The sequence below is a fragment of the Aedes aegypti genome, unplaced genomic scaffold (genome assembly GCF_002204515.2).
Source record: "Aedes aegypti strain LVP_AGWG unplaced genomic scaffold, AaegL5.0 Primary Assembly AGWG_AaegL5_hic_scaff_663_PBJ_arrow, whole genome shotgun sequence".
NCBI lineage: Eukaryota > Metazoa > Arthropoda > Insecta > Diptera > Culicidae > Aedes > Aedes aegypti.
Window position 1 is genome coordinate 31,335 of NW_018736345.1, and position 20,839 is coordinate 52,173.

Consider the following 20,839-nt stretch of genomic DNA (forward strand, 5'->3'; position numbering starts at 1 on the left):
AAGCTCTTACATTTGTGATAAAACGTGGAAATATACTCTAAGTGGCATAAAAAGAGACTGTCCGAAATTGCAGACAAGTGGCTTGAAATCCGGACATCATTGGAAAGCACTGTATTTGCTTTCGTAAGCCAATATTTTAAAAGTTTATATATTAGAAAAGCAGAAAATATTACAATTGAAGCGTTACGAGTGATTATAAGTGCTACGAAAATCAGTGCGAATTGATATTAGATGCTCATTAAACACCAAGTATCCAATCGCATGTGTTTGCAAGACTCCTGAACGAGGAGAGGTAAATGAACGATAAACTCACTGAAATATAATTTGTATGTGTCTCACACATCAAACGCGTGCATCAAATTTTCTATCAACTGATCATTAAAGTAAATTAAAATGCAATTTAATGGATTTCAAGTTGCAATGATAGATTGAATGAGAGAATATTTTTTATAAGATTTTGTTTCAATTTGTTGCTATTCAGAGGTAAAACAACAACTCAAAAGATATATTGTTGTACAGAGCAACCTCCGATCAAGTCGGCAGCAGAAACGATTTTTGTAAATCGGCTTTTTTTAATTTAGCAGATCAAACTGTAATTTTAATTAAATTTTATGTTTCAGTGTGCACAAATTTGGTGCGTTACAAATCTCCACTAACAATTTTAGTTTGCCTCTTCTCACTATGGCTGTCCTGTCCCTCCTTTCCAAGCTCGCTATTTGCTTCGCACGGTGTACCAATGGATTACATGAATGTGTTTTAAACTGTCCAAATGTTTTAATCGTCTAACAACTTACTATTTTCCGGCGGTGTACGATATTGAATTACATGCCTTGAACAGTTTTGTGCGTCTGTTGTCTTTCGGTTGGTTTATGGACAAAAGGTCGAAAGACAACACGTCGAAAGGACAAGAAGTCGAAAATGATTTGCTTGGTGGGAAATATTGCTTCCTTGAAACCCATAGTAATCCAGTCACATAGACTGACAACTGTCGAAAAACTCGAGTGACAGAGTTGAGTCGAGCGAATTTTTCGGTCGACAGTGACTCCAGTCGAGTCATTTTGATCGACTCGACTTATAAAATAGACCCCTTAGTTTTGGTATCAGGGGTAAGTGGGACCTAAAAATATATATATGCATGCACAAATTTGAAGAACCGATTAAACATTTTTGAAAATATTTGAATAAAGTGATATAATGAAATAAGTAAAGGAATGTTTCTTCTGATGCATCTATTACGTCACAAAACTAGTGCAAATGCGATCCAAGGGATCATTGCGCTAGCCATGAAAACCAACTTTTACTGTGGTTTTTTGTGATATCCTGTCTATTACAGGAACTAAACAGCGGGTTATTGCACTTCAAGCACCATTTCAGTGACCAACTATCTCACGCACTCGTCCGACTTCCTCTTCTCTCCACACATCGCCTGCTGCACACGCATTACACTCTTATGTTGGGATACCACATCCTCCCTTTGCCACAAATGTTTGAATATCAATTAATTGGCATTGAAATATAATATCGAAACATTTATTGAGAAGCACAATACGAGTTAAACCTAGCGTTAATTATTTTTCCCTCATGCAAGATAGTTGTAACATAATTTTCATAGCAACTTTCTATCCTGTCTTTCTTCCAACTATTATAAATGTGTCATAATTGTCAATAACACATCTTATTTTTAAGTGCGTAACTTAGTCCAACTGTTCTTCCCATTCCAAAATAAAACATTTATAAATTTTAGTCCAGAAATCCAATTTAAACCCAAGAAAATAGCTCAGCAAATTAACTTTGTATCACTTTCTTGCAACTCAATCTCAAAATATTTCAACCGGAATCAATGAATACCCAGCGATCAACTAGCATTAAACAGCATTAAGAAGGGGACCCTACCACTGCATTGTTGTGCATCGATAATTGACTCCCAAACGACTTTTCCTGATGGGACATTAAGATAAGGCGAGATTGATTGTGTGGTTCTTAACGACTTAACAGCAAATCCGATCATAACATATATTCCGGCAATTTAAAACCTTTGAAATTTAGACAATTTTAGGTTATGGGTTTGACCATGCTGAGGGTCGTGGGTTCGAATCCCGCTGGTCGAGGATCTTTTCGTAATGGAAATTTTCTCGACTCCCAGGGCATAGAGTATCTTCGTACCTGCCACACGATATACACATGCAAAAATGGTCAATCGGCAAAGAAAGCTCTCAGTTAATAACTGTGGAAGTGCTCATAAGAACACTAATCTGAGAAGCAGGCTTTGTCCCAGTTGGGACGTAACGCCAGAAAGAAGAAGAAGGTTATGGTTCAACTACGGTTTTACGTTGAAAACACTCAACGTTGAATAGCTTTGTTTCTGAACTGCGTGGAGGTTTAGATTTGAGAAAGCTGTACGCTACTCGAAGGTCTAGTAACTTCAACTTGCGATTAAGTAAACAAACTGTATAGTTTTGCGAACAATTAAAAACAATCAAATTCATAATCAATCTGATCAATTCAAAATGAAATTGCTCCTCGTAACCTCAATGCTGGGAGAATTGAATTCAATTTTCGATACATTTATTTCTTCGTGTATCAGTCACTAAATGCAGCTGCAACTTGAAATCATCCATATATTGAGTCCGACTGCACACACAGCAATCAACACAACCTCTACCGGCACTCACCGAGGAACATCGATTAGTGTTCACCCACTGACCGGCACTGCTTTTAATAATCAAATACATTCCATCCACGCTACTTTTTTTTTTCATTTTATTTTAATATTTCAGGTGATTCAAGTATACTGTATATATATCGTCACTTTAAAACTCTATTCAACTCGCCTATAAATTACCTCATCCGAACATATACCAAACGTTTTCAATATAATTCACGATTATTATTTTATACAATATTCAAACATTCGCCCTTTCTTGGTTTCACGCAGTTCGCTACAAATTTGTGTCGAAATTGCTTAGCGTGTGAAGCTAATGTGCACATACACAAAGCCAAATGAAATGAACACTGTTATGTTTGCGCTTCGTCTTTTCTTTTGAACTTAACAGTGTGGCCAGATGAAATAGTAGAAAAAAGAGCTAAAATATATATCATTTTCAATTCTCACAATGCAAAATTTTATCACTCAAGGGATATAAAATGTCGATAGTTAATAACTTATGTCTAGACGTATTTACTTTCATAGATGTCTCCCGCTTTCTGGTCTTGAGCTATACTTGACTCAGTACGTAAGTTGGCCATGGGCTTAACCCGACTCAACTACAGTCTATTCCACATTTACCTATGTTGGCCATGGGCTTTACCCGACTCAACCACAGTCGACTCTTTTTATACCTACGTTGGCCATGGGCTACACCCGACTCAACTGTCTAAAACGCTTGGTAATGAGCTGAAACTCTACGCAAGCTTTCCACTTTAATGTTTTATTGTATTGGCCATGAGCTAAACTCGACTCAACACGTCCATTTACATTGGCCTTGGGCATCACCCGGCTCAATATTTGATACTTGGTAATGAGCTTAAACTCTACGCAAGTTATCAAGTTTCTGCTAATCAAAATTTCTGGCAACCATGTCGCATGAACTCTTACCGTTTTTATGTGAATATGACAGCTTTGAAAACACTCATTTCACTCGCCACCACAAAAAAAAACAAACTTGCAAATTCTTTTCGATTTCCAAAACCACTTTTCTCGCAGATTCCTTTCCGCATACTTTAACCATATTCATGGCAGGATCGCCAATGTGATATCCTGTCTATTACAGGAACTAAACAGCGGGTTATTGCACTTCAAGCACCATTTCAGTGACCAACTATCTCACGCACTCGTCCGACTTCCTCTCTCTCCACACATCGCCTGCTGCACACGCATACACTCTTATATTGGGATACCACAGTTCTCTAACTCGATAACGTGGTACGTGTGTGGTACTGAATGAACATTGTCATAGATCTTGTCTTCCAACCTTGTTATGATGGCTGACAATCAAAAGCCTTTTGAAAAATATCCGAGAATGTAGCAGCGGATCGAACATCAAACGATCTAGTAGGCATGGCACAACTTGGACGCCTCACTCCTATAGTAACGTGGAATGGAATGAAAGGTTTTTCGTGGGGCTCTCGCTTTCCAAAATCGATTCTGAGCTTCACATTTGGCTTGACATTTGGCGAACCTGCCAGATTTTTATATAATATTTCGTGTTCCTGGAGTGCCTGGATTCGTTAACAAGCGGGAGTGTCCACTAGAAAATGTGTTTGTGCCAAGTGCTTCTTAAACCGCGTGTGAAAATATGTGTTCAGAGTGATTGTGGAGTGAAGTTTGAATCTGATAAAAAAAGCATATATAAACAGCAATGTGGTATTTTCTATGAACAAGAGAAAACTGATTGAAGAGGAAATATGACATGAATATGTATTAGCCGCTTCACTACTCGTTGAAGCAGCAATGTTTCTCTCTGTGTTTGTTGTTGTTCTTATTGAACACCAGCATCACCTCAACTATTTGAGTTGCGCGATGCAGGCTTTGAAGTGAATATTTTGTTTTGCTTTTTGAATTCAAACAGATTACTTCGATGAAAATATTGAATGTAAAAAAAATGTAGAAAGTGTTTCATCTGTTTTATCCGATTCAAAGATTATGTTATTTCGAGCTGATTCATCTAAGTTATGAAGTGCGCATTCTGCTTTTATCAAGGACCTATTTTTTGCATAAGTTGAACGGAAGAAGAATAACGTTAGGAACTGAACTATTTTTTTTGCAGAAGTCAGTTGAACATATCCGTGCAAAATGTATAATAATATGTATAATAAGTATAATTTGTATAATAATGCAAAAGAGAAGTGAAGTGTTAAAGTTCTATTAGTGGTTTTCTTGAATGTTAATCAATTTGTATAACTTATCATTTAGTTATATCAATCGTTCAAAAAAAAAAAACGCCCGTAACATTTATCAACTCTGCAAATTTCTATATAAACAATAATAAAATTTCGCTTTGTTTGTATGTGATCATTTTATCGTTTCTTCTGTGATAATACGCACATTTCTATATTTTATCTCTCCTGCTTTCAAATGAAAATAAAATAGTTTTAATCAAGTAAGATAGAGTGAAAAATGAATGTTAGTGTGTGCAAATTTTCCTAGCCATGGGTGATTTTGAATTGATGTTCCAAAAGTAGATTTTTCGTTCCAATTAATCGATTTTTTATGTTGGCACTACATGAAATCCTAATTCAAGGGATTTGGTCTTAATTTGAGCCGTTGTTCTTGTAAATTTGCTTACGATTGGAAAAATCACATCGATTAAAAAAAAAAAATGGATACAAAGGATTCGATTGAATAAAGAAACGATTCGACGTATCGAATTTGAATCGATTCAGTATTATCGATGTTTTGGTCAAATTTGCCCAATAGTGCACATGATTGTTTTCTTTCCTATTTGCTTCAGTACATTGTGTATCCAGTAATGTTTACAAGTTAAGTGTGAAGCATACTGAATCGGTATTTTTTTTTGTGAATTTTGTGTCGATAATCGGTGAGATCCAAACTATTCAAAACTGCTCAATTCATTATTATTTCTAAATAAATGCCATGTTAAAAAACATGTACGAATGCAAAAAAAATGTCCTTAAAGCGACTGGTAGTTGCAATGGAAAAAATGTCCTTAACACAACTGGTGTTTGCAATGCAAAACAATATCCTTAACGTGACAGGTGGTTGCAATAAAAATAAATATTCTTGCCGAGATTGGAGTTTGCAATAAAAAAAATGTCCCTAAAAGCGACTGGTGGTTGCAAACATAAAAGTAATGTCTAACGCGATCAATGGTTGCAAAATATGTCCTTAAACGCGACTGTGGTCGCAAACTTGCTCCTATCAATCAATGTTATTGATATTGCTAGCGCGACTGGTGGTCGCATATTTGTTCTAAGCAATGGTGGTGTACACTTGCCTCCGCGACTGGTGGTCACATGGTTGTTTCTATGAAGTGCTATTGATGTTGTTGTGGTGTACACTTGCTACTGCGACTGGTGGTCGCGTATTTGTTCTTAATAACTGCTATTGATGTTGTTAACTCGACTGGTTGGTCGTATACTTGTTCTTAGCAAGTTTTATTGATGTTGTAAGCTCGACTGGTGGTCGTATATTTGTTCTAAGCAATGGTGGTGTACACTTTCTACCGCGACTGGTGGTCGCATGCTTGTTCTTAGTAACTGCTATTAATGTTGTTAACTCGACTGGTGGTCGTATACTTGTTCTTAGCAAGTATTATTGATGTTGTTAACTCGACTGGTGGTCGCCATACTTATTCCTAGCAATAATGGTGTGTACTTGCTACCGCGACTGGTGGTCGCATGCTTGTTCTTAGTAACTGCTATTTATGTTGTTAACTCGACTGGTGGTCGTATGCTTGTTCTTAGCAAGTATTATTGATGTTTTAGGCTCGAATAGTGGTCGTATATTTGCTCTAAGCAATGGTGGTGTACACTTGCTATCGCGACTAGTGGTCACAAATTGGTTCCTAATAAAATTGATGCTCACATGCATGCCTGACTGGCGGTCGAAAATGTATCTATAGAATAATATACAGTCAGGTCTCCTATTAGACACATGGTTGGGGGGCGTAATAGGAATCTACGTTATAGGAGACCCAGGGCTTATGGGAATTTCATCACTTTGGGGGTGTTGTTGAATATCTCGTATGCCAAAAGAGATAGCACAGTACTGTCTTCGGCGAAGTTTCAGTGCTAAGTAAGATCTACCTTTAGGAGTTGAGGATCATCCTTTTAGTTGAGAACTTGGCCGGTAGGGGGCGCTTTTTCTGATTTGCACTATATGAACCATGAGGGATAAGAATGCAAAATTTGTATCATATGATATCTCTAGATCCTGATGTTTTGGAAGGTTGGTGTCTTCGGAAGAGTTGTTCAGTAGCTCAAGGGCTGACATGCGGTGGCCATTCTGATACGGAATTACGCCACCAGGCGGCGCTAGTGGACATGGAATTTTTGTTTTGCGCATTGCTCAGTAGGCCTGACCACTTAGAAAGATGGCGTCTTCGGCAAAGTTGCTCAGTATCACAAGGACTAACACTATTTGAGCCGAAAGTTTCGAAGTTTTGCCACTAGGCGGCGCTAGTGAGCAAAGAATTTTTGTTTTGCGCATAGCTCAGTAGCCTGACCACTTAGAGAGATGGCGTCTTCAGCAAAGTTGCTCAGTATCACAAGGACTAACATTATTTGAGCCGAAAGTTTCGAAATTTTGCCACTAGTCGGCGCTAGCGAGCAAAGAATTTTGATTCGCGGATAGCTCAGTAGCCTGACCACTTAGGAAAGATGGCGTCTTCGGCAAAGTTGCTCAATATCACAAGGACTAACACTATTTGAGCGAAGGTTTCGAAATTTTGCCACTAGGCGGCGCTAGTGAGCAAAGAATTTTTGTTTCACGGATAGCTCAGTAGCCTGACCACTTAGAAAGATGGCGTCTTCGGCTAAGTTGCTCAGTACCACAAGGGCTAACATTATTGAGCCTAAAGTTTCGAAATTTTGCCACTAGGCGGCGCTACCCGACTAAGGGTACATACAAAATTATATCAGCATATGTTATTATGTTATAAGTTTTTTTCGAACATAGGTTGTTACAAACTTGATGCAGGATGTTGTTAAAATAACTAAAATTATAAACAAAAAGTGTATGAATAGTAACATAAACATAACAAATGGTGTTTTAAATTCTATCAAAAACATATCAAACCAAGTTATAATGTTTGATACAAAATATCAAAATTATAATACTGTTCGATATTCGATAATATGTAATGCATAACTATCTATTTATTTTGTTATAAAGTTGTTAAAAATGAAACAAAAAAATATCTTAAAGGGAAATAAAACACATTATGTTATATTTCTGTTTTATTATGTTCTATGGATAACGAGCCTAACAAAATTATATCATAATATGATATGCATATCATATTCTGATAAAATTTTATTATATTTTGTTACAAGCCTCTAGTCGGGTAGTAGAGCAAATAATTTTTGGTTCGCGGATAGCTCAGTAGCCTGATCACTTAGAAAGATGGCGTCTTCGGCCAAAGTTGCTCAGTATCACAAGGATTAACATTATTTGATCCTAAAGTTCGAAAATTTGGCCACAGGCGGCCGCTAGTGAGCAAATAATTTTTGTTTTGTGGATTGCTCAGTAGCCTGATCATTTAGAAAAAAAAAGTTTTCAAGAAAAGTTGTCTAGTACCACAAGCACTAACTTTATTTAAGCCGAGAGTTTCTAGATACAGTAATGTCCCGATTTTGTCAGCCCCATGTTGCATTTAGGGTTGAACTAAAACGGGGAAAAAGCTAAAATCGGGAAAAAAAAATTCGACTACTTTTTATATTTATTCTTATCCATAGACTTCGCTTAATGTTTTTGTTGATGTTTACAGCGTTTTTTATATTTTTGTATGAACCGTAATAATATACAAGATCCCTAACGTAACTGTATTCTGTGAACAACTGTGATACAAAGTGAATTCATACTTTGGATGATCGTATAGACGTGGCCAATGTCACACCTGACTTTTTACAATATGATTGTACCTAATATTTCCACATTAAAATAATGTTTTTTTTTTAAGGTTGACAAAATCGGGTCAAAAGGGTGTTAAAATCGGGGGTAGACAAAATCGGGTCTAAAAGGTGCTAAAATCGGGGGTAGATAAAATCGGGGGTAGACAAAATCGGGGGCAGACAAAATCGGGTCATTACTGTATTTATATATACGAAGAAATCGGGAGAGAAAGTTTTTTTTATAGAATTGAATTATCGTTATGAAAAAGAAGGTTTATATTATAAAAATATTCAAACAAGAGTATTGTGTAACTGAAGAGATAAGGCCAGTCCTAGTTATCTCATTAAGATTATTAGCGAATTGATTTCCCAATTTATAAGTAATGACTGACATTCTGACCTAACTTCATTTCTATCCAATCCATATCTTGGAAAATGTGGAGTTCATACAATGACGAAATAAAAATAAAAATACATATTTTTTCTTGGTTCATATAAATAGCTAACGATCACACATTTAAGTAGTAAACGGATCCTCGCTCTTTCTCATATCAAAAAAATGATCAAAAATTTACCCAATCCGTTGAAAATACCAGGAAATTAGCCACACTTTTATCCAAATGTAAAATATAATTAGGGACAATGGAAATTCGCGGCAAAATTCTTGAAATTTCGCAAGTGACCAAGGCGATAAATTCAAAATTTCGCGGCTTTGTCGCGGTCCCATAGTTTGGCCATATTTTACATACAAATTCTCATTTCCAGTGAAATTTTCTAAAAATATGCAAATTTCGTGGAATTTAATTAAATACAGTTTTTATTTTACAAACTAAGATTGTAAGTTTGATATTAGAGTGGTAATGCAAAGTTTAAAACGAAAGTAGCAAGCCAGAAAAACGTCAAGCTTAACTAAACGGTTATAACATGTTTCATGGAACTTCGACTTCAAGATGAATAAACCATTTTCCTAAGTAAAAATCTGGATTTTACTGTGATTTTCGTATAAATTCTTCAATGTTTATTTAATTCGCGGCATTTCGCGGATTTTTCTAAATTTCGCGGAGAAGGCCAAATTTCGCGGCTTCCACGAAATTGCGAATTTCCATTGTCCCTAAATATAATGTATGTATTTTTCTCTAGGCACTTTTACTTAAACGTGACAATGCCAGAAAAATCGATAGCTCTTGTCATACTGAACAACTTTGGTCAGGCTACTGAGCAATCCGCAAAACAAAAAATATTTGCTCACTAGCGCCGCCTAGTGGCAACATTTCGAAAATTTCGGCTCAAATAATGTTAGTCCTCGTGATACTGAGCAACTTTGCCGAAGACGCCATCATTCTAAGTGGTCAGGCTACTCAGCTATGCGCAAAACAAAAAATCATTGCTCACTAGCGCCGCCTAGTGGCAAAATTTCGAAAACTTTGGGCTCAAATTATGTTAGTCCCTGTGTTAATGAGCAACTTTGCCGAAGACGCCATCGTTCTAAGTGGTCAGGCTACTCAGCTATGTGCAAAACAATAATTCTTTGCTCACTAGCGCCGCCTAGTGGCAAAATTCGAAACTTCGGCTCAAATAATGTTAGCCCTTGTGATACAGAGCAACTTTGCCGAAGACGTCATCTTTCTAAGTGGTCAGGCTGCTCAGCTATGCGCAAAACAAAAAAATCATTGCTCACTAGCGCCACCTAGTGGCAAAATTTCGAAACTTTGGGCTCAAATTATGTTAGTCCCTGTGTTAATGAGCAACTTTGCCGAAGACGCCATCTTTCTAAGTGGTCAGGCTACTCAGCTATGTGCAAAACAATAATTCTTTGCTCACTAGCGCCGCCTAGTGGCAAAATTTCGAAACTTTCGGCTCAAATAATGTTAGCCCTTGTGATACAGAGCAACTTTGCCGAAGACGCCATCTTTCTAAGTGATCAGGCTACTGAGCTATCCGCGAATCAAAATTCTTTGCTCGCTAGCGCGACTAGTGGCAAAATTTCGAAACTTTCGGCTCAAATAATGTTAGTCCTTGTGATACTGAGCAACTTTGCTGAAGACGCCATCTCTCTAAGTGGTCAGGCTACTGAGCTATGCGGCAAAACAAAAATTCTTTGCTCACTAGCGCCGCCTAGTGGCAAAAATTCGAAACTTTAGGCTCAAATAATGTTAGTCCTTGTGATACTGAGCAACTTTGCCGAAGACGCCCATCTTTCTAAGTGGTCAGGCTACTGAGCTATCCGCGAATCAAAAATTCTTTGCTCGCTAGCGCCGACTAGTGGCAAATTTCGAAACTTTCGGCTCAAATAATGTTAGTCCTTGTGATACTGAGCAACTTTGCTGAAGACGCCATCTCTCTAAGTGGTCAGGCTACTGAGCTATGCGCAAAACAAAAATTCTTTGCTCACTAGCGCCGCCTAGTGGCAAAAATTCGAAACTTTAGGCTCAAATAATGTTAGTCCTTGTGATACTGAGCAACTTTGCCGAAGACGCCATCTTTCTAAGTGGTCAGGCTACTGAGCTATCCGCGAATCAAAAATTCTTTGCTCGCTAGCGCCGACTAGTGGCAAAATTTCGAAAACTTTCGGCTCAAATAATGTTAGTCCTTGTGATACTGAGCAACTTTGCTGAAGACGCCATCTCTCTAAGTGGTCAGGCTACTGAGCTATGCGCAAAACAAAATTCTTTGCTCACTAGCGCCGCCTAGTGGCAAATTTCGAAACCTTCGGCTCAAATAGTGTTAGTCCTTGTGATACTGAGCAACTTTGCCGAAGACGCATCTTTCTAAGTGGTCAGGCTACTGAGCTATCCGCGAATCAAAAATTCTTTGCTCGCTAGCGCCGACTAGTGGCAAAATTTCGAAACTTTCGGCTCAATAATGTTAGTCCTTGTGATACTGAGCAACTTTGCTGAAGACGCCATCTCTCTAAGTGGTCAGGCTACTGAGCTATGCGCAAAACAAAAATTCTTTGCCTCACTAGCGCCGCCTAGTGGCAAAAATTCGAAACTTTAGGCTCAAATAATGTTAGTCCTTGTGATACTGAGCAACTTTGCCGAAGACGCCATCTTTCTAAGTGGTCAGGCTACTGAGCTATCCGCGAATCAAAAATTTTTTGCTCGCTAGCGCCGACTAGTGGCAAAATTTCGAACTTTCGGCTCAAATAATGTTAGTCCTTGTGATACTGAGCAACTTTGCTGAAGACGCCATCTCTCTAAGTGGTCAGGCTACTGAGCTATGCGCAAAACAAAAATTCTTTGCTCACTAGCGCCGCCTAGTGGCAAAATTTCGAAACCTTCGGCTCAAATAGTGTTAGTCCTTGTGATACTGAGCAACTTTGCCGAAGACGCCATCTTTCTAAGTGGTCAGGCTACTGAGCTATCGCGAATTCAAAAATTCTTTGCTCGCTAGCGCCGACTAGTGGCAAAATTTCGAAACTTTAGGCTCAAATAATGTTAGTCCTTGTGATACTGAGCAACTTTGCTGAAGACGCCATCTCTCTAAGTGGTCAGGCTACTGAGCTATGCGCAAAACAAAAATTCTTTGCTCACTAGCGCCGCCTAGTGGCAAATTTCGAAACTTTCGGCTCAAATAGTGTTAGTCCTTGTGATACTGAGCAACTTTTCCGAAGACCGCCATCTTTCTAAGTGGTCAGGCTACTGAGCAATGCGCAGAAACAAAAATTCCATGTCCACTAGCGCCGCCTGGTGGCGTTAATTCCGTATCAGAATGACCACCGCATGTCAGCCCTTGAGCTACTGAACAACTCTTCCGAAGACACCAACCTTCCAAAACATCAGGATCTAGAGATATCATATGATACAAAATTTTGCATTCTTATCCCTCATGGTTCATATTAGTGCAAATCAGAAAAAGCGCCCTACCGGCCAAGTTCTCAACTAAAAGGATGTCCTCAACTCCTAAAGGTAGATCTTACTTAGCACTGAAACTTCGCCGAAGACAGTACTGTGCTATCTCTTTTGGGCATACGAGATATTTCAACAACACCCCAAAGTGATGAAATCCCATAAGCCCTGGGTCTCCTATAACGTTTCTGGTGTGGTCTTATAGGAGTGAGCGTAATAGGAGTGCCACGTTATAGGGAAATGCGTTTAATAGGAGACCCGACTGGTATGTAAGCCAAATGATGTCTAGTTACTTAGTAGATCAAGGTATGTTATATTCAAAACAAGAACAATAGCCAAATAAGTCTTCGAGTGAGTATTTCCGTGAAAGTACGGTGGTTTGAATGTACAACAAAATGAGAGTCAAATCAAGACAAATTAAAGACCTCCATGTCCCTTGCAGTTGCCCAAATTTTATGGCTCATAAGGTAATCTAGAATGCCGTGAAAAGCGTATGCGATTCTGTCAAGCTTGGGTACCTTTTGTACTACCGAGGGACGAAATGCAGTACTAGAAGTGGTACCCAATCTGAGCTCGAGTGTGACGGACCTGGTCAAACGCTATGCTACTCTGTTCAACATGTATTCGTCAGTTTATTAATAGCAATATTTGTCCAAAATTAGTTCGTCTTAGAGATGTCATTGCATATATTCTAATGAATGGAACGACATTCAACCGATCAATAGTTCAACACCGTATCCTACAGCGAAAAAATGTTTCCAAGTCGCATGTACAGTGACAGTTGAGATATGAACAGTATACATCGGGAAAAGTCTTAGCAAGCTCCCGCTTGCCAACATCGATTCTGAGCTTCACAGTACGGAACATGTGTTAGTGAGAGTTGACTGTACGAAGATAATTTAATGTAAATGAATTGGAAGTTGTAAGCTTCGTGACCGTGCGGTTATTGATACCATCATTGAACTGCATCGATCCAAGGAGTGTGAATTCGTTTCCTGCTTCAAACCTGGATATTTGTTTTGTTGTGAAACGCATTTTGACTGTGCCACTGGGCGTTCGGAACATCTTCTTTTATTATTTTTGTGCAACAATAGTGGGGAAAACCTCGATTTTCGTTCACAGCATTAAAAGATTAACCATCTTGCTATCGTCGTTTGATGACCGGTAGATCCATTTTGATTGTGATTTCCCTTAAAGAAATCAACTAAAGATATCCATACATTAACTACAATTCGTATGAGTCCGACGAAATTAATTGAAAGAAATATGGCAAAATTACTAGAAAAATTTCTTAGACAATACATATCAGAAATTTTATCGAGAGATAAATCATAACATATGTTTTCAAGGAATTGAAACATGTAAAAGTTTTCTTCAGATGAATGGCAAGAAAATTAAGAGATAGTGTTCGTGTAAAACATTGTTTAAGATGTTAGATACAAGTACTTCGTAAAAATTACTTTAGATTTAACGCAAATCATTGTCTTTTACAAAAAAAAAAAACAAAGAAAAAGAATAATAACTTTTGTAGTGAATCTTACAAAAACCGCTCATTGCTTTTCTATGAATATACCGTTAGAAATTTCTTGAGAAATTTTTTGAGATACTCAGCAAAATTGCAGAATCTATAGCCAAATTTCTTATTTTTAAATCTCCATTACTGCTTAAAAAAGTCGGAAAATATCTTGTGTGGATCTCTGAAGAAGTTTGAAAAAAAAAAAAAAATTCAATTCAGTTTGAAGGAAGCGGAGAGAAACCTTCATAATGATTTTTAGTAGAATTTAATTAAAGAAATTGTTGGCAAAAATGAAGATAGAATTGTAAACAACTATTCTAAAAAAAAACCCCAAGAACTTTTCCTAATTATTTTTTTTAATTGCTTCTGAAAATCTTAATGAATATAAGGAGAATCTTAGAGTCCTGGAAAAATAATTTATTTTTGTTTTAGAGATGTCCTAGATAGTTTTTGCTGCGAAGATTGTAAATATTTTTAGGGATTTTTCTTTTAAGAAAATAGTTTAAGAGTTTTCACGGATACTTCTTCATATGATATTATAAAATCCAATTAGAATTATTTTTTAATACTTTCAGAGATGCGTCTTTTGCCTCTAGGAGTATTGCTAGATTTTTTTAAAGGTCTAGTGGTTCATACAGACAGTTCTTGATTTTTTCGAGGCTTTCTCCAATGGTTTTGTTCTAGTTTTTTTTATATAAATTTACCAGGGATCCATCGAAGATTTTTTGAATAAATGATTACCCTTTATAAAACAACTATTCGTTCTGTAATGGAATATGGTTGCTATACTTTTGGTAGTGCCATTCAAACTCATTTTTCTAAACTAGAAAAAAAAATGAATTCTTCTCATACTAAATCTATTGAAGTTTTAGCTGGTATCCTTCCTCTTAAATACCGTTTTCATGAACCAAATTGTAATTTTTATTACAATGTTTCTCCAATAATCATCCAATAAGTATAATATTATAATCTTTGTTTGAAATCAATCCCACCAGTAGATTATTGAGTTCATTCATTTATTGCTCTGCTGAAAATGTCATGTTAGATTCATCTCCTGGTTTCTTTGAATATAACATAAATATTCATTCTTTACGCCCTTATGTTGATTTTTCCTAGCACGTAAAATTGAAGCATATTCATTTTAGTGCTCGTTTATATTTTGCAAAATTATTATTTCAACGTAAATTTATTTGGGTGGAACCTGAACAAATTTATTTTACAGATGGGTCTTTAATCAACAATATAGCAGGTTTTGGAGTTTTCAATTTTATATAGCACATTTGTTTTAAATTATAAGCTCCTTGTTTCATTTACATAGATGAATTGACTCTATTTTGCTTGTTGTTTAATCAGAAATTGTGCTCCAAATATTTATATGGTGTGTTCTGATAGTTTTAGTAGTCTTCATGCTCTAAACACAATTAATTTAAATTTCAAAACAAGTAAAAATATTTTATCTACTAAAGAAATATAGAATTATTTGTTTTCTAGATAATTTGTCATTAAATTTCTTTGGGTTCCTGCTCATTCTATATTTATGGTAATGAACAAGCTGACTCTTTGGCAAAACTAGGTATTTTTCGTGAATAATTTATAATTGGGCTATTTTTCCATCAGAATACTTTACTAAATTGAAACAAAATTCTATAAATAATTGGCAAATCGCTTGGAATAAAGGACGTTATTGTTATTCAATTTGTCCTAAGGTGAAGCGTTTCCATTGATTTCCATCAATTATCGGTCAGTCGTAAGGCTGATACAAATATTAATTTTTTTTATGTCCGGAACCACTTGGAAGGTACGAGGGGGGGATAAAAATAAATAAGGAACAAAAAAATAAAAATGAAAAATAAAGTTATTTTTTTTAATTTTAATTTTTAACGATACTTGTTAAACTTTTTTCAATCGTCATCTGGATCATTATTTACCTGTTTTTTATTTAAAAAATTTAAAAAAACCTAACTGATGTCAAAAAAATGATGAATCTTTTTTTTCTCCCCTTCAATATTTTCGGATTTTTTGAAGGGGGGGTGACATAAAAGAAAATTAATATTTGTATCAGCCTAATTTTATTTTTTTTATACCAGACTTATGTCTTATCACTATATATGTAACATTCATTTATACCGCATAAATATAAAGGACTCTAATCTTTGTGAATGTGGTGAATCATATGAAGATATAGATCACATTGTCTTTAATTGTACTCGTTTTGATTTGCCAAGAAACAATATTTTGAAAAAAAAAAATCAAGATTGGGTCTTAGGGCCCTATTTTATAAGTCGAGTCGATCAAAAACGACTCGACTGGAGTCACTGTCGACCAAAAATTTCGCTCGAGTCGGCTCTGTCACTCGACTTTATCGACAGTTGTCACTACATGTGACTAGATTACTATGGGAGTCGACGAGTGACATCTGAAATATGCATGCTTGCTTTGATCGACGGTGACTACAGATGAGTCACATGAAACCAAGGGTGGTACTGGCGGCTCTTTATTGCTACCCCGACGTATAGCTGGTTCTAAAGTGTAAACAACCATACAAAATTACGACCAAACAATGGTGAAGGCGTAATCAATTTTGTCGAAAACATCCATTTTTAGAATACACAGTATTTTCTGATTTAATTGCCAAGAGCGCACTGTAGTAGCACGTAGCAATATACTTGCAAACAATATCCTTCAAGCGGATTTATTACCTGTAATCTTGCGAATAATATTTTTTACTATTCCGCGTTAAGCCTTAAAACTGGTTCTGGACTTAGTTGGCGGTTTTTCAATTTTACTCCCATTTGACAGCCGCCCTCCACCCTTGCATGAAACAGCTCGATTTACAAAATAGACCCCTTAATATACCTACATCTATTCGAGATATTTTGGCGCTTAAAAATTTAAATATTTTAAAAATTTTATATGGGTATTTTAATGAGATTTCCTATTACAGTTGATACTGTTTGTTTTTTTTATTTGTATATTTTCAGATAACTGATCCTTTGTACCATTCGGAGTTTTGGTTGTTTTAACTCAAGTTACTTGGATATACGAGGACCCTCATGATGACTCGACGGCTCCGATATGTATCAATTCCGGATGAGCCTTTAGTATTTAAGAATTATTTTTGTAATGTGTTTGAAAAGATGAAGAGGTTATGTGCCTTTTTGAGAAAGATTTCCAGAAGAAATCACTCAAAGGGGTTTTCCCTCTTTCAAAATTCAAGTTAAAATAAAAGATAAAAATAATAATAATAATAATTTTTCGAATGTATTTTTTCTTTCGAGAATCCTAAAAATAGTTTGTGTCTTTGGGACATCCAACACCAAGAAATTACTGTAAAAAATCATTGTTGTAAAAGTTCCTTTAAAACGCTTTTACAGGATTCCTATCAGTAGGAAATTTTGTAGGTTTTTTTGGTGTCATAACAGTTCTTCTAAAGAAAAATCTTTTAGCTTGAGATTCAAAAATCAACGAGGTGTTGATCTTATAATAAAAGATTTGCTCTATATAACATCAGCTAAATTCAGCTCTGATTACACTCGGCTATTTAAATTTTGGAAGCTATTTGCCATTAGATGGTGACAGCCAAAGTGAACAAGTTCATGCCACACAAGTTTTATTATTTTGTTTCATGCAAGTCTCTTCTCATCATGTTGAGCCAACTCGTTCGCTGCAAATGTTCACTTTCCGCCCGTTGCTGCCTGACGCTGATAATGACGATGACCTGCGGCGGCGGCTATTCGTTTCGATTATCTCCTGGTTAGGATTGTAGAGTCCCAAGAACGCATTGCATTTGGAACAGTGCAACCGGTGCTTAGTGGGAGCGGTGAACAAACACGGCAGGAAGCAAAACGGCCAACAGGTCATAATCCACGTGGCGCCATAGATGGACTGCGAGTAGCGATCCGCTGTTAGGCGAATGGTCGGGTACTGCCGTTCGCCACATCGAGGACAGATAATTCTGCACCGGGCTGGACGCCACGTTTCCACTGGAATAGAACATTTTCGGGGTGAAGAAATTTTCACAAGAAGTTTACAATGCGGAATATTTGCTACCTCAAGTATCAAATACCACCATTTACTGAATTAAGGTTACTAAATCCAATGCCATTTTCATAAATATCAGTTTTTGATTGCAAGCAAGTTTACTGACTGGTATGTTCGAGATGCTTATTCACAAAGTTCATAATAACCTCAATGATCAAAAGTAATATTTTATGATTTAAAAATAATTAAATTTTGTCATGTAAAATAAAGAAAAATATTGTAAGGAGACAGCAGGCATCTTGAGAAAACTGATTCAATCAAAATATACAATTGAAATTTAGGTCAAATTATGTCCTGAATGGAAATTTAAGTCATATTGTTCATTTATGTACAATTTTGGCGATTTTTAGTTTAAAACTGTGACGTGGTGGGCGTCAGATTCAGCAACCTAATATTTACTAGACACATATGGTTTGATCCTTGAGAAACGCAAACATTTTATATCTGTTACACTGTGTTATCTTACCACTGGTTTTGTAGAACATTCGTCGCCCTCTTGGTCGTCTCGCAGTAAAATCCTGCTTGCTGGGCAGATTCTCATCTGCATGCTTACCGAACTGGACACACGTTTCGAACCTTTAGTCGAAATTTGCGATAATATGGATGAGCCATTCATGTCACTTGTGTTGCGGATGCACTTCCGGAATATCACGAATCTGTTTCTTTACAACGCGCGCTATAGAAAAAATGTTGCTCCGGATGATTTTCAAGTAGATGTTCCACCAGGATGGCTGTTTGCGAGCGGCTGTAGGGAAGTTTTTGTTTACACAGTGCACATTTGGCCACAAAACTCATAATTTTGGAGAGTTGAGGACAAACATCGGATTTTATTTAGTTAGGAATTTGGAATCAAAACAGAATCAGTCTCTGCCAACTAGATTTATACAATCTGAAACACAGTTGGGAAAATTTCTGAAATTCACATTACACTGCCCATAACTGCATATTTGTAACATTTGACAAAAATTTAAGTAAGTGGAATTACCAAGTCTCGCATAACCTGTGATCTCGCCTTAAAAGCCATTGGTAACCGAGTGTGTAGCTTGTAATAAACCGAGAAAATTAACACCTTATTCAACAATGCTACGATGAAGAGAAGATCCTTCTCTATCTCTCATGGTTATAGTTTTCATCCTGGGCCATTCATTTGCTTAGAAACAAGGAGCTTCACACTCGATTACCAATGACTTTAGGGCAAGATCACAAATTTTGCCGTCCAAAAGCTCATACTTTCGAGGATCGTTTAATTAAGCTTTTTCGATGAATATCTATGCACATTTGAAATGCCAAACTGCCTTTGACGTCGCTTTAGTAGTTTGACGATGTCAATTGATGAATTGACTTTTCTATGAATGTATTACCATAAGCTGTCCGGAATATGAGGCAAAAGTGAGGAAGTGTCCGGAATAAGAATCATGAAAAGGCTACACATTTCGATTTATTTTAAATAACTCAAGTTGCGGAAGCGTATCGGTAGTTTAGGGTTTCCGACGCTCTATAACGCTGGGGAAACATATATAATTATTTATTTTGTATGCCCTATGCTTAGTTATACTTCCCTGAGGCCTTAAGTGTCCGTAATAGTCCATTATGGCTACAATGGGTGCTATGACCAAAACCAGTGCTTCTACCCTACCGCTTCCAAAAGGTGATAGATTCTCAAAAGCCATTGAACTGTAAGGAGTGTTTTAGCGAACTGGAAATCTGATCTGGAATCTTCAAAAACGGATCATTTAAAAGAATATGCGAACCGAGATCTTTTATTATAGGGAAAACGGATCACTCATTCATCCTTTCATACGACTTAGAAAATTATCAATTTGTTAGTTTTTGCAGATTTTATGTGTTTAAAAGTGACGCTTTTTAATGACCCTCCTTCCTCATCTCCTTCCATCCTTCCAAAAAGTGTTTTGAAAAAGAAGTTGGACAAAATAATTTATGAATCCGAGTTTATGTCGACACTCACAGTGACGAACTTTTCATAGTGTTTTGAAAATCATATTAACGTCTCACCGTTGTAACGATTAAAGGTGCAGTCATACATATTTTATAGATTAAATAGTAGCACGAAACAAGCTCACCAATTGATCCGTCATCCTTGAGCAGCAACAATCCACTTTCAGCTTCACTCGTTTGCTCAGCTATATAAAAGCAAGAAAATAGGCGCGCGACCCGAGAGGGAAAACAACTGACGACTGCTCGGGCTTTCTTGACGCACTGCCCAGGAGCAAGCGTCAAGGTCGAAGGATCAAACACAAACTAAAAGATCACCCACTTTCCACTTTCACTCGACCGACGCGCGACATATTGATCCTGCCCTCATCGCCGGCCCCCGCAAGTGTAAGCGTCAAGGTCGAAGGATCAAACACAACTCTCCTGAATAAAGATTGAATGTAAGGAAAAGTCATTGTTTTGCATAAAGTTTTTTATTATCATAATTTACATTCATTTCGGGAACCCGGGCGATTCCCGGACGTCAGATCATATATCTCGGGAATTAGGAGTATATATTAATAAAATCCCGAGATGTTTGTCCCGGATGTCCCGGGATGGACACTCTATCTACACCGGATACTAAGAAAAATAGCCTTTAAGATGAAACAGTTTGAATCAACTAAAACTTCAAAGGCACAAATCTCGCGAAGAAAGCATCCCACAACAGTGTACTTTTTATTTTGGATTTGTGCACTAGCAGAAAGCTTAAATAGAAGATCAGAATGATTGCCAACTATTTCTCCAGTTTAGTGCCTTTGAAAACGGGAGTAGGGGAGAAGTCGGCCATAGTGCCGGCCATCATTGGATTCCGAGATGTTTCACCTTAATAAGGAAGGGAAAATCTCTGATGGAAGTGATAGTACCATGC

The 20,839-nt window shown here is 36.9% G+C and overlaps 1 protein-coding gene across 1 annotated transcript; it reads right to left on the reverse strand.

Annotated features, from left to right (window-relative positions):
• Positions 1 to 17,382: 17,382 nt before the first annotated feature.
• On the reverse strand, positions 17,383 to 18,525 carry LOC110681284. Its single transcript, XM_021857049.1, has 2 exons — positions 18,443 to 18,525; positions 17,383 to 17,918 (listed from the first exon to the last, which is right to left on the reverse strand). Exons 1-2 carry the CDS (start codon positions 18,459 to 18,461, stop codon positions 17,578 to 17,580), a joined length of 360 nt encoding a protein of 119 aa, XP_021712741.1. The 5' UTR covers positions 18,462 to 18,525; the 3' UTR covers positions 17,383 to 17,577.
• Positions 18,526 to 20,839: the final 2,314 nt, after the last annotated feature.